Consider the following 14,956-nt stretch of genomic DNA (forward strand, 5'->3'; position numbering starts at 1 on the left):
ACTTGTGAACTTGTTCTATCACAGCATCACTGGGGAGACTGGGCTATGCTGTTGTAAAGCAGGAAGAGATGGATTGTGATACACAAAGAGTTTTTTTCATATTACTGAGTCCTTCAGTTCATCTCCCTTCTGGAAGGCACCTGTCAATGTCTGCCATGGAAAACTGAAACATCAATACCTATTGGAGCTTTGTGTCTCATCTTTGGAGCTCCTGTTTGGAGTCATGTTTTTGCTAGGCAGCATATTCCTGTTGGCAGCCCTTGGCAGGCATCAGCAAAGGAAGCCTAGCCATTTCACTTGATTCCACAGCTGGTTCTTCAGATAAGGAGATTGGAGACATCACAGTCAGTTAAATGGAGCTATTTGCTGGTAGTCCAGGAGGTGTTGTCCATGTGCACATTACCAGTACATGCACAGGGCTCACAATACTGCAAAATTCAACTCAAAAAGTACAGTCAAGGTCTGAAGCCACCTCTTCTACCCTGTGCTAAATGTGCAGCATCCCTGTACAGTGTGATGGAAACTACAGGTGTGTGGGAAAAGCAGCTGCTGCTGAGTAGCCCTCCTTCTCTCTCCTAGGTCTTGATCCCCCCACTGCCAGTGAGATCCTGGCAGTGGGGGGATCTTTTTGTTTGACACAGAGGTCCCAGACTGAAGCAGCAGAAACTCAGACACAGAAGGAAAGAGAAATCTATAATATGGTGGTTGATGTTCCTTGTGACAACCTGAAAGGATCTTAAAACCAGCACAGTAAAATCAAACTGGCAGTGACTTCAATTAGTGACTTTTATGGACCTTCCTGTTTTATATAAACCTTTTTAATGCAGCCAATCCACAGAGAGAAATCCTCTCTAGAAATGTGTGACATTATTGACATAGCTGCTTTTGCTGTTTCAGAATGAAGAGTAGGCAAGCTTTATGTAAGTATCATCTTAATTTCAATTTCCATATTGAATCTATGTTGCTTCCACTTGACTTAGTACAGAAACAGATACAAAACTTGGCAGTACAGATGTATTTATGTGCAATAAAATGTTAGGAAACAGCCAGCCATAATATAAAAATGGTATAAAAACTTTATGTGACCATATGAGTCAGGCTTGTATTTCTTGTAAGTTACTTACATGTTTGAAACCAACCAGGATTTTGTATCTATTGCAAACAAACAGAAAGCACTTAATTAACAATATAAAACTCATAAGCAAAATAGCATGATTAAGAGAAAAAATAAAGTCAGAATCATTATCACAATATTGGGCAGAAATTAACTTCATTTTCCCCCCAGTTTGCTGCTGGCTGTAGAGCTCATGTTAGTAAAGAAAAATAAATTAAGAAAAAACCTAAAACCTACATTTATGCATCAAGTAGTTAAGGTAAGCTTATGTTATAATTTAAACCTCCCAGAAGCCTTAGACTGAAATAAGAATTTATTTCTTGTGCAAGACTTTGAGTAATGCTGTTTTTATCTCTTGGGATTCTTTGTACTTATTTTTCTTCTCCACTGCTCAGTGAAGCAAGTCATTAGCATTAAATTACTGTGATGAAGAGACACCAGATTTGCTGCATGTAGATTTTAAGAGGATCATGCTTAAAGCCAGAAGGAAGATAAATGGTTACTCAGCATAGTAAGCAACAAGGAAAACTCACAAATCAAAGTTTAGAGGAATTGCAGCTGTCTGTAGAGTTTGAGGAGAGATAAGCAGATAGGGCTTGGAGCAGATAATTTAAGGATGTCTATCCTCTTTCCCTTCTTGACCAAAAAAGGGCAGATTAAAAGGGTGAAGTGATGGAGATGCTTTTCTACCTTGTTGTCTTCAGCTGTGAAAATAATCTTCCTGAGACCCAAGTCCCACAGGGAGAATTTGGAGCAGTTGTGTAGATTTCCAGTGGAAGTATGTCTGAGTTAAAGAAAATAATAATAAAGCATTAAAGAAAATAATAATAAACTCCCCAATACATATAGTTTTAAACCCATAAACTCTTCAAGATGCACTTTTTTTAATCTATTCATTACCACTGGGCAAAATCTAGAAATCAAAGCAAACTGTTCTCTTTCCTTTAAGAAGAAATTAAGTAGTTGTTTTATGTACCTTACAGCAAAGATTTGCTACAATGCTTGACTTTTCCTAAGCACAAATCTTTGTCATAGTACTGACAGCAAGAATGCAAACAAGAGAAACCCACTGCCCCCTCCCCCCACAAAAAAAAAAAAAAAACACAAACAAAAACAAAACCAAAAATTACTTGTCAGTGAACAGACTATGCTTTCAAACCATCACATCTGTAACTGCTCCTTCCTAAATTAATAGTGATCAAGAAAATGACTGAACAATCAGAGATGCTACTCGTTAAGGATGAGCAAGATGAGGGAAGATGCTGGGGGTTTTCAAAGGTACAGCTATTTTTGGTTTAGATAATGGTTTTGGTGACTTTTCTTTGGACACCACTATTCCATAAAGCAGTTCTAAACTGTCTGGTTATTATCTATCTCTGTCCTTCCTGTTGGTAGCATTCCTGCCACCAATAGGAACCAGTCAGAGTTTGCCTTTTCTAGGAAAATAGAAGTGTTAAGATGAAAAGTTCTGTTGCATCTGTCTTTTTGGAGTCCTATGAAGCTTTTGTTATCTATCATGTGTTTTGTTTCCATATATTTCAGCTTGTAGATAGGGACATTTACCTTGTGTTGAAATATGTGTTGCCAATAACAAATTTGCTTAGCTTTCAAATTACAATGCAAAACTTGGTTTTTGTTGATTTTCTTGAATGCATACATTTCTCTTCCAATTGGGAATGTAGTCATCCAAAATAGAATGGGAGCGTTATAAAAAGATATGGATAAAAAGAAATACTGCTTCTCCCACAGTTCCACAAAATCTTTTATTCTTGACACATATTGAAATCTTTTACCTGTTACAAGCATCTCTTGAAATGTGATACAAGTGGATATAAGTGAGAAAAGTGGATAGTAGTAAAACAGAATAGGAGTAAGTCGGACTAATGTTAAAAAATCGATTTTGTAATTGGACTTGCAAGAAATTTTGTAGATTTTAACAGCATAGTATAGCAAGCTTTGCTGTTTACTATCAGAGAATTACTAATGCGTTTTCAGAGGTTGAAGGGGTCTAAAACAAAAACTGGACTCTACATATACGGGGCGCTATATTAGTGCTACCTGGTGGACCTTTGTGTATTGTAGAATCATAGAATGGTTTGGGTTGGAAGGGACCTTAAAGACCATCTCACTCCACACTCTGCCATTGGCAGGGACACCTTCCATTTTCCAAGGTTGCTCCAAGCCCTGTCCAACCTGGCCTTGGACAACCTTCAGGGATGGGACAGCCACAGCTTCTCTCAGTAACATGTGCCAGGGCCTTACACTGCTGAAAACCAATATCTTGACTGGATATCAAGAGTGATATCCAGTCTAAACCTACTCTCTGTCAGTGTGAAGCCATTTTCCCTTGTCCTGTCATTCCGGGCCCTTGTAAATAGTCTCTCTCCATCCTTCTTGTAGCCCCTTCAGGTCCTGGAAGGCCACAGTTTGATCACACCAAAGCTTCTCCCCTCCAGGCTGAACAATCCTGATTCTCCCAGCCTTTCCTCACAGTGAAGCTGCTCCATCCCTCTGATCACCTTGGTGCCTCCTCTGGACTCGCTCCAGCAGCTCCATGTCCTTGCTGTGCTGGGCCCCCAGAGCTGGATGACAGGTTCAGTTCCAGGTTCTCCTTAGCATTTCTCACCCCAACCCTACGCAGCCTCATAGAGAACTTCATCTCTGTGCTCTTCCCAGGTCACCTGTTGTAGCTTCAACTACAAGCAGCTATAAGCATGTGCTTCTTGCCCTTCACTTTGACTCAGCCATGCTGGTCTCTTGCCTTCCTTGCCCAATTTCTTTCTCGTGTTTTTCAGCTGGCAAATAACCCAAAGTCTAGGTTGCAAATTGAGTTTTGGTGCAAAAGCAACAGCCTGCAGTACTTTCCTTACACTTAGGAACCAACCCTGGGTGGTAGCTATCTGCTCTGTGGTTTATTCTTTTCAGAAAACAAGCAAACAAAAAAATTAAAGGTGTATCATACACCATTTTTACAAAATCTATTTTTTCCACTTTCAAAAACCACACAAATGTAGCAAAATTCATTTGCTATTTCAAAAACAAGCCTTGGCGCATTCAGACATCCACTATTAAAATATAGCCTGGAATTTGAGTTAAAATAGGGTTTAAACCTAACTAACAGCAAACTCATAGAAAAGAAGTCATAATATTAGAACAATAAAGATCAAATAACTTAGTTTTTAGCTGCCAGATACAGAGGCCTCTGTCTCTGGGATCAAATAAACATCTGTGTGAGCTGCTACCATGGCCTATCTGCAAGCACCTGTTAAAGAGAATAACCTTGTGCCAGTAACTGAATGTTTGATCTAAGCAAGAAACCCAAAAACTGAAACATAAATATTTTCTCAACTGAAAAGGAACTGTCAAGTGTTTGTTTTCCTTGGCAAAACACTAGCCCAGGAAGGATTCAAGTCACCCGAAATGTTTCATTGCTCTGAAAACAAACGGACATATCATTCTAGTCTGGGAGGCTTTGAGTTACATGTAGTCAAGCCAGGCCTCAAGACCTTTCCCTAAAAAATATTAAAACGAATTTTTCCAGTAAAAAAAAAAAAAGTATTGGAACAAAATTGTTCAGGTGTTTTGTTTTTGTGGGTTTTGTTTGGGTTTTGTTTTTTGTTTTTTGTTTTTGTTTTTGCCAGGGGTATTTTGGGGTTTTTTGGGGGGAGAGGAGAGGCAATACATGGTCATCCTGGTCTTTTAAAATGTTCTTCATTCAAGAGAAAAATTCTGAAAACCAGGCAATATCAGTATTTCTGTGCTGAAAGCCCAGAGCAAAATGCTCACGTTGGTAGTCACTGCTGCCATGAAAACAGAAAAAACAGTAATTGCCAGTGGTTCTGATTGTGTTCAGGCTGCTCTCACCAGGATTACTGCAGAGCTATCAGCATGAAAAGGACTAAATGAACTGATACATTTGAAGTGCATAAGTTAAATTTAGTTCAAAGAAAAATACATTTAGGGTAGATAACTCCTTCCTGTCTTCTCCCCACAGCTTCATTGATGATAACTGTTGAAATAACCTGCTGCTGGTGTGACTCCAGCAATTCTTTAAAATCAGTTTTCTAAGAAAATATAGTGAACTAGAAGAGCTTTTCAGTAGAAACAGGGTGTAGCCTTAGCGTCTAACTGGGAAAAACACTACGCACATACTTTACTTAGCATTTATTAGTCACCTACTTGAAGCTAGACCTGTAGAGATGAGCACTTCCAGGATTTGCCCTTTGGCAATGGTGAAGTAGCTCAAAATTTTGAAGGTGTTTTACAGCAGTTTTCTGCTGGCAGCTGATTTTGGTTAGGATGTATAAATTCTGAATGTATGCCTCTCCAGTGTGTTCTGGTCTTCAGTTACTGCTTGTTCTAATGATTTCCTCCTCCAGTTCTTCACTTTGCTGGCACCTTGTGCTGATGCCTCAGCCTGTTTCCCTTTTCAGAGGAGCAGTTCTCCTGTCTTTAGTTATGTTTGCTTAGGCAGGATGGAGTAAACCTGTTAAAAGGAAACTGAGCCTATTAATTCATTCATCTCAGGAGTTTCAGATTATTTGGCATTGTCAAATAAACATCTTTTTGACAGTTTCATAGATCTGGTTTCATGTGCACTCTTAAATACTAGGTAATATTTTGGAAGCCATTAGTGGGCTTGTAGATCAAGAGTCTTTCAGGGACTGTTGCAAATCCACATGAAGTTTCTGAGCATTAGAATTTGCATTCAGTTGAAGGAAGTGTGGAAACTCCAAATTCAACTCTGCTTTGTGAAGTAAATGCAATAAATCCTTGCATGTGTCTACATACGGCAGCGTGTGAGGTGGGGGAACCTCAGGTGTGTTAACCGTGTTTTCTCGAGTCAAATGCAGTAAATCAAAAATCCCTTTCAAAATGTAAGCAATTCCTTTCATAACTATGCCAGCTTTATGGGTTCTAGCCTACTCTGCTCCTCCTGAGAGGCTATTCCAGAGCTGCATCCTCTGAAGGATAGGAATATTTTTCTGACCCTTACCCTAAATTTATTTGTGGCCAACTATTAGCCATTTGTTTTTAAGCCAACATTGTACATTAGCTTAAGTAGCACTTTTACTTCACCAATATCCCTCTTCAGTTCTCTTTTCCTCTGGTTTCTGTTCACTTTTGGATAGCACTTGATAAAATGGAGCTTTGCCGGGTAGGTCAACATTTTACTTCAAACATGACCCTTTTTATGATCTCCTTTTTGTGTCCCCCCTCCAAATGGATATTATTACTGTGACAGTCTTGATGTATTGCAGAAATAATAGAGCACATTGATGACACATTTTAATAGGACAGATTTTAGTGTCATAGTGCAGATCTGACAGCTTTACCTGGCCTTACATCTTGGTCTTTGCCAGCAAGGTAGTCCCTACCCTACTGCCGCACTAATCAATCAGCTCAGTGTCTTGTTGGAATCATTCTGTGGGTATCAGTTTCACTAAAGGATTTGCTGACTTGGCTTTTTAGCTGTAAAATAACTTGAGAGTGCACATTTACAAAACAAAGGACTGAAACCTAAAGTCTAAACAGGAGCAGATTTAAAAACAATTGTGCACCACTTCAGGAGAAAAATATGTGCTGTGACTGAAATCCATACAGCCATTGAAATAACCTAATCTTTGCATTTGACTTCCACTTCAGAACTAGCTAATGAAATTCCTCCAGCTTTTAAGGTGTAGAATTGTGATGGGTTTATTTATTATTTAATACTACTCTCTCCTGTCATTGCCTCATCTAATACTTGAATTACTTGGGTTTGACTCATTGTTCGTATATCAGAAGGCATAAAGATTGCAGGGAGCCATCAGCCTGTGAAAGCAACTTCACACTATTTTTGTCTGCTCAAATTTTCAGTCAAGTAAGGTGGCACAAAAAATGCTGTCTGAATTCAAATGCGGTGTACTGCACCTCGTGCAAGTCACAGGGTGGAGAGGACAACTTATGCTTTAATATGCATGCTCCCCCACGGCATTCTTGCTCAGGCCTGTGACCTATTTCTTGCACTATCTGAGCTTCATGGATGCCAAAAGTACCTCAACAGACTGCAATTTGAGGATGCTGGCTCCACTGAGTGGACTCAACTGTTGCAGTGTGTTCTTCATCACTCAGTTAAGGGGTACAGTCACCAACGGCAGGGAGATAAGGAGAGAATGGTATTTCAGTCGGCCCTGGGAAAGTGGTGAACACCTGCAGTTCCTACTGAGATCGAGGAGAAGTGTGAGTGCTCAGCATTTCTGTTCCAGGACACCTTTTAAACAAGTAACCTTTTTGCAGTCACCTTTAAATTTAAGCAGAATCTCGATTTTCAGGTGCTTTCAGTCCCTTTTATTTCCTTAGTGGTTTCATATTACAGGGACTTGTAGAAATTGAACACAGGGGAAGTTGCAACCAGTTCTGTTTAGAAGCAACCAAATATAACCTAGATCTGTTAGCCATGCACCCTTGGGGGGTGCTTTTAAGTAAATTGATTGAAAGTTCCAAAGAAAGTGATGCAAGCCTTTTATGTATGACTTCATAGCATTCTCTAGAAACTGCAGTAAAAGAATAAGCTGTTCAAATGTAAATGTACGTCTCCTTATTTTGTACAAGCTCTGCTTGCTGCCTCTTGCTTTTCTCCCCTCCATACTGGTGGGATGGAGGAGTGAGCAAGTGGCTGTGTGGGTGCTTAGTTGCTCATTGGGATGAATTCACCACAGCTGGTTAAGGAAAGGAAAATAAACAGTATTGAGCCTCTCTCTTGAATTAGCATCTTCCATTACAACTTCTTGCTTATAGTAGTACAGAGCAGTTATGAAGCACTTCTCAATTCCTTAGGATTTTAAAAGTATTCAAGCAAATTAAAAGCCTGCATCCTGAAAAAAAAAATGTTTCTGATCCATATTTTTGTGTTCTCCTGAATTCCTGAATTGCACATGAGAGTGGATCTTTGGCTGCTGAGTTAGCCTGTTGCAGTTAAACCCCCCCAAAATCCTGTGAAGTAGATTATTTATTATTTCATCCTAAGAGATGGTGATGCTGAAACAAACTTGTTTACTGATTTTTGTCTTTTTGCTGGTGCCAGGTTAGTTCCTGGTCAGTTTCTTGACCCTTATTTACACCATATGAAGATGGAGAGATAAATGCAGTATTTGTTTTCATGATGTGGAGAAATTGGGCAAAGATGAAGCACAGGCTGAAAACAATAGAGAGGTGGGATATCTGGATGAGAAGTAATCATTAGCTCGCACATTGCTCTTAGCCTTGTCAAAACTCTAAAGTCCTTCTGCTCCTCCAAGTCATTGATGCAGCACTGTAATAGGGAAGAATAAAAAAACCAAAAAACTAAGGTGGATGGAAATTAGGGTATTAGCTGGTGAAGGGATGAAGTTGCTTCCCCAGCCTCAGTTTCTCGAGCTAAAGAGACAGGACTTCTACTGCCATGTGTAACACGTTGGGAGGCATGATAGTACCAAAGAGTTTAAGGATGCATGAGCCTTATCTGGTTCTGCTAGCACAAGGAAAACCCATAAAAGGATGCTGCTGAGCAGGTTTGACCAAACTCTGTGCATTCAACTCTGCTTGCATATGGATACCTGAAAGCAAGTTGAAAATGGCTTTGCAAATATTACCACAAAAAATGTAACCCCCCCCAACATGTAGCCCCTCCCAAAGCCGCGAAAACCAACCCAAACCTAAAACAGCATACAAAATATGAAACATTTTCTACTCACTCAAGTTGTAAGGAAAACATGTGAATCATCACTCATTAAGAAGGGGTTTCTCAAGCAGCTCAGGAGCCAAATGCCAAGGCTCCTGGCATTTGCACTGTGCAAAACACTTCCTTTTCTCAAGGCAGCCTTTACCACATCTGAATAAATGATGCAGTAGAAATGCACGGATAGAGGTGAACACCAGCAGGAAGAGGGGGAGAAGTTGAGGCGGGAGTTCTCCAGGGACAGCCAAAGCCACATCCCAGGCATCCACCTTCCCTCCTCTAAGGGGCAGGTGTGCGTCCTGCAAGTAAGCAGCTCACCCTGGGTAAAACATCCTTCCTCCTGCGCTGACACTTGCTTTGTCTGCATTTTGCCTGCAGTGGCTGAGGAACCCAGGCCCCCAGCACGAGAGGAGGACTCTCTTTGGAGACATGGTGTGTTTCTTGTTTATCACCCCGCTGGCGACCATCTCTGGCTGGTTGTGTCTGCGAGGAGCAGTGGACCATCTGCACTTTAGTAGTAGGCTAGAAGCTGTTGGACTCATTGCACTCACTGTGGCACTCTTCACTATTTACCTCTTTTGGACCCTAGTAAGTATTGGGGTTTTTATTTGACTCACAGGAATGAGACAAAGAACAATTGAGAAAATTAATTAGGGAGTGCTGTAGGGGGTGTGGGCCATTGCACAAAATGTTGCTAGTATTTACCCTCCATACTGATAAATATGAATTGCATTTGGAAGAAACCTCCTTTCAAGAACCATTCAAGTTCTCTGGAAAACCAGAAAGGCAGTTTGTTTTGGGATCAGAATTCTGAAATCTAAGCACTAAAGCGGATAGAAAGAGGGAGAAGGGAAGTGACTTGAAGGAGTTCAAGATAGACGCTACGGGAGGGAGTATCATCAAAAATAATGTGGAAAAGATGAAGGTACAGTGCACAAAAAAGATTTAGGTGAACAACTTGGCTGCTGGGGAGGATTCAACTTTTATTCTAATGCAACATCTGGCCAACTTTTTAATTCAAAAGCATTGGATATGGGTGCATCCCATGCTTTCCTCGTTCCTCATTCCCCATGCTTGCAGTGGTGGGGGAAGTCCACAGCAAAACACACCTTACACCAAGGTCTGTAAAAACACAGCTGCCTTTGCAGTGCATATTAAACTGCATCCTGCAACCCAGTGTGAGTCATTTGCATGCCAATCCATCCTAAGAGCCACTTAATCTGTGTCAAGTTGTTAAACTGAGATCAGTTCCTGGCCAGTGCACTGGCCCAGCAGAAATGAAGGGAGCAGAGGGGACAACTGCCAAAATCAGTGTTTATCAAGCCATAGTCTAGCAGTTTACTGAAAACCCCGGGTTAGTGTTGAGTTTGAAATTTCACACCTCTAGCTCTGATGTGGGAAGGGGAAGAGCAAGAAGGATGCAGATGGGGAGCATCCGCAGAACTGCTAGTGTGACTGTGACAGTCTGTGACAGGAAAAGCTTCTCCTTGCCTTTAGTGGGGGCAAGCCCATCCTGTCTATGGCTACTATTACTACAGGGCCAGCACACAGCCCTCCCCCCTCAGTGGGTACAGGCACACTACAAGGCTGACCCCTTCCAGCAGTTTTCGATCAGCGCAAGGTTCTGAGGAGGTGCACTCTGAGAACTGCAAGAAACCAAGCCCTGAGTAAGATTGGAAAAGTGAAGATAATGGAACACAAAACTCCCACGCTGCCTCACAGGTAGCTCCAAAAAAGCTGTCAGAGGTATTGTCTCATTTACACATTTGTTACATTGAAACCTTGTCTCACCCATAGAGGAGTGCAGGCAGCAATCAACAACATGGAAAGCTAAGTTTTGCCTCAGCCTCGTGGAGTTTCTCTTTTATTTGTTTCTGCTTTTCTGTAAAGCTGCAACACTGCCCTGTGACAGACCATTTACTGTAGCAGTGAGGCCACACTTGTTTTTCCTGCAGTGCTGTGTGTAGATATATCTTTCAGGTATGCAAGCAAAGGTGGTTCAAATTTCCATTGTGTATGGCTGTCTTAGAAACCCAAATGCTGACCCATTTACCTAATACACTTAATTTACCACTACCAAAATTGTTAGAAGTTGTACAAGGCAATTTTTAGTTGGATTTAATTAACCATGACACGTGGACTTATCAGACTTTGTTTATCAAGACTACTGCAGCACCTCTACTTTGATCCCAATCCCTGTCTGTTACCTTTGCAGTGGAAGTGGCAAAAATGCCTTCTATTCACTTTATTACTTTTATCCCCTCAAAAGCATAGAGAGAAATGTGTTACTGGCATTTGGAAAACAAGGTGATAGTGAGCCTGATGTAAACGCATACCTTGGTTGATTTAATCAAAATACAGTATCTTTGATATCCACTGAGCTGTGGACAGTTGTAATCCCACTCTAAACTATTATTCAGAGCAGTAGGAGCTGCATGGGCTAAGGAAGCAGTGTACGCAGCAGGGAAAGGCAAGGCAGGAAGCCCTTCAGGGCACTGAATCACTCAGTGATTGAAACTAGAAGGCTAATCCCATCAAAATTCTTTACTAGAACCTGTATTGTAATTTTTTGCAAATGGGAGAACCCTGTATTGCTTACTTAGTTATGGCAGGGAATGTGTTGGGTGCTGTGGGGTTAATTACACACAACATGATATAATGCCCCTTTAGGTCATGGGAAAATCAAGAAAACTATAACTTCATTTTATTTCTATTAAGGCAAAAGCTGGCATATATATTATTTACACACCTACAATTACTCCAGTGAGCAGTGAACAAGAGATATGCTATTTTTAGCACCCAAGAAGATGGTTTATCCCTTCCTCTAAAACAGACAGATTACCCATAAAAAACCGCTGTTGCTTTTCCTCTTTATTTAATCACTGCATGTACACACACCAACAAAAGCACCTGCTAATCCTGAAAAGAAAGCTCCAGACATTAAAAGGAAATTGCTATTTAAACTAAGAATTCAGGGACACACTCCACTTTCTCTTGCATGCTGGTCATCTTGATTCCTCTAAAATCAAGTAGCAGCTTGGTGTAGAGCAGGACGTGACCCTTTACCTTCCAGTACAACTCCAGTTGTACTTCAAGTACAACCAACTTCCAGTGCTGGTTTAAAACAAAGGTTAGACCAAGTTAGAAAGGTAGACACCCCCCTTGCTGTCTTACTGAAGAGATCACAAAGGACATAACATGTCAAGGAACAAAGAAAATCTAGTCTTTTTTTTCAGAATCTCAAGAGTTTTTCATCCAATGTAACAATTTAGGGTGAGTAACTGGGACTCGGCTGAACAGTAGCTGACATCACTTGGAAACTGCCCCCAGACAAGAACCCTCTGTAGACAAAATTAACTAGAGTATCTTGTGATAACTAAGCAGTTAAAGCCTGGCTTAACAATGCAGCCGTTACTCAAAGAATCTCATGTGATGCCACTTGAAAATTCAGCCTAAACTGTGGCTTCACTCTCCTGGAGCATTCACTGCCTTCTGCATGGCATCCACTTTTGCAGATGTTTGGGTGTTTTTACCCTCCTCGATACACCATATGATTCCTGCTGATACTAAAGTGTCTTTTTACAATAGATTTGTAGTTTCATATACAAGGTGCCACAGAAAAGAGAAGCAGGATGCGACACCTTGCTGTCACTAAAATAAGTAGTAAACTGCCTTTTAAAAACATGGGGACAAGCTATCTTGGTCATCCATAGCAGTCAGGCATTACTCTTCCCCAGTAAGGTTGAAATTGGTTGGCTGATGAAAAAACTTCAGAGACAATAGACATTGAGATACACACGTCGTCAGATGGCTCACACCAATCTTGCTGCCTTTGTGCAATCCTGACTTTGATGCATTCAGCAATAAAGCGTTACAAGGTAGAACATACAACCCTGCACAGAGTTTATGTGCCTTCACCATCCATCCAATTGCACTGTTTGTCAGTTTAAACCACAGCATGAAAGCATCCCAAATTTATTCTCACTGTGTCTGTCAACAACTCTAGTTGCTGGGAAAGAAAGAGGCAGGATGTCTGATTTTTTCAAGTTATAAAAAAGGGGAAGGACAGGTAGGCAACAGCGGAAAGTGAGGCACAGGCTGCTTTCCTTTGCTACTGTGGCATCTTGGGACATGAGTCACCTACAGGGTAGTTCTCATCTTTTCACCACTTTTTGCCCATTGGGCTGCTTATCAATTTTTTGTTCTGCCCAAAGGCACTTCCCCTCAAGCCCCAATGAATCCTTGGAAGAGCACAGTGACTGAACCCGTCTCTCTTCTCTCCTCAGGTGTCCTTCAGGTATCACTGCAAGCTCTACAACGAATGGCGTCAAACCAATCAGAGGGTGATTCTGCTCACCCCAAAGTCTGCTCACATCCTCCACAACCAGCAGTCCCTGCTGGGCCTACAGTCCCTCAAAAGGAACTCAAAAGAGACAATTGTTTGATTTCATCAGGTCTGCACAGGGGCCAAGCACTAAGAATATTTTCCTTAAACTCAGACATTGCCCAGAGCCCAGGAGTGTGTTATTCCCATTAACAAACTCTCTGCAAAGAACTGAACCACTGTTTCAATCCAAATCATGGATGCTGCATTTGTATGCTACCAAACTTGTTTATTTAGCAGGTAGTGTATGAATTCTACAGACTTGTGTTAAATTTTGCAGCATCGAGTGATGCAAACTTCTTTTATTGTTTAAAGTATTAAACTGTGGTAATAACAATGCAAACCTGGTTTTAAAAGTGCTTTGTTTTTATAATTTCATGTTCCTGCAGTATTATTTCTTTAGGCAGCTAGACAGTAACCAATATTGCATTCTCTTTCCAAAAGCACAGCAACAGCATTCCCTCACTTGATTTTATCTGCAGGTCTATTATACCCATATTTGGATTATTAAAGTTTGTCTGTAATGAGTTCTACAAATTGACATATTATTTAAATGCTATAAAGTGATTAGAAAAATATCTTCCATATTTTCTGTTTGGCAGGGAAGGTCTGGTAGGAAAATTCTTCAGTAATAAATTCTGCATGTGCAAAAGAGAGAAATCACACAAATTGCAGTAATCTTCTCATCAAAAGCATTATGGTGCATAGCACTCAGGAAAAAAAAGTACTTTTTGCATACAGAAGCAACAAATCAGGCACCACGTTCGTTCTTCACTGAAGTGCACGTTCTGCTGGAGTGAATTCAAACTCAACCAATTCACTCTGCATTTACACTAAGCTGAATTTAACTCTAAGACTTACTTTTGCAAGAAAAACTATGCATACATAATGAATGAGATTCCTCAGACAAGTTTTAGGAGCCAGGAACTTGTCTTGCTTAAAAAGCATCATTATTTTAAAGCTGCAGAATTTTCAGTTTTACAGGTAGATTTAGCAGACCTCTCATGGTAGCACTAATGACTAAGGCATCTTTTAAAAAAAATTAATACAGAGCTTACTATGGTGACCAAACTGAATTCGGAGTGTAAAGACTAGACCTTATTCCTGGATGACATCATCTATTTCCCCTTGGTTTTATGCCAAATTTCTTCAACAATTCCTTCCTCTCAGAAGACACAGTTATGTAGATAGACTTATTTTAAATAATTGCACAAAATTTTACTAGCAAATGCTGCTAGAACTAGAATTTGATACAAACTCCCTTTGTTTTAATTTTTTAGAAATGTGTGGAGATGGCAATGCCATCATGTGCTTTGTTTTCCAAACTGCAGGAACTGAAAACAGAAATGTAGACATAGCAGGAAGGCTAATAATTTGTTGCTCAAAGTTCAAGGTATTGTGTGTTTACACAATATTTCATGTGTTTCCTACATGAACTTACTTGATGTTGTGTGTGATCTGTGGGAGAAAAAAAGCTTAGTATACAAAGCCAAATCTGTTACTTTCTTTATTCTGTCTGTGGACTAGTCTAGCTGAAAGCATGTTATTTAACAATATTCTTTGTAACTGTCAATTTCATGGGGATATAAAAATCAACTAACTATATAAAGCAATAATAGCCTCATTCTGACATAAGTCTACTTTCACAGCAAGACATGTAGAAAAATCATGAACCTGAAGATCTATACTCATAATAAGGTCAGAAGTTGGTCACATTTGGCCATGAATAACTGCTCCTCTTCCAGAGAAAACTATATAA

At 40.3% G+C, this 14,956-nt stretch overlaps 1 protein-coding gene across 1 annotated transcript in view; it reads left to right on the forward strand.

Moving 5' to 3' along the window:
* Positions 1 to 13,775, forward strand: part of MARCH3 (membrane associated ring-CH-type finger 3) — a 62,276-nt gene extending 48,501 nt beyond the window's left edge. The window contains exons 6-7 of the mRNA XM_027883003.1: positions 9,192 to 9,401; positions 13,100 to 13,775. Coding sequence (XP_027738804.1) covers positions 9,192 to 9,401; positions 13,100 to 13,258 — 369 coding nt within the window. The 3' untranslated portion in view covers positions 13,259 to 13,775. The remainder of the gene's footprint in view (positions 1 to 9,191; positions 9,402 to 13,099) is intronic.
* The last annotated feature ends 1,181 nt before the right edge of the window (positions 13,776 to 14,956 follow it).

This window comes from Empidonax traillii, unplaced genomic scaffold, assembly GCF_003031625.1.
Source record: "Empidonax traillii isolate 1590-97213 ecotype Southwest subspecies unplaced genomic scaffold, ASM303162v1 scaffold116:size1738432, whole genome shotgun sequence".
Taxonomy (NCBI): Eukaryota; Metazoa; Chordata; class Aves; order Passeriformes; family Tyrannidae; genus Empidonax; species Empidonax traillii.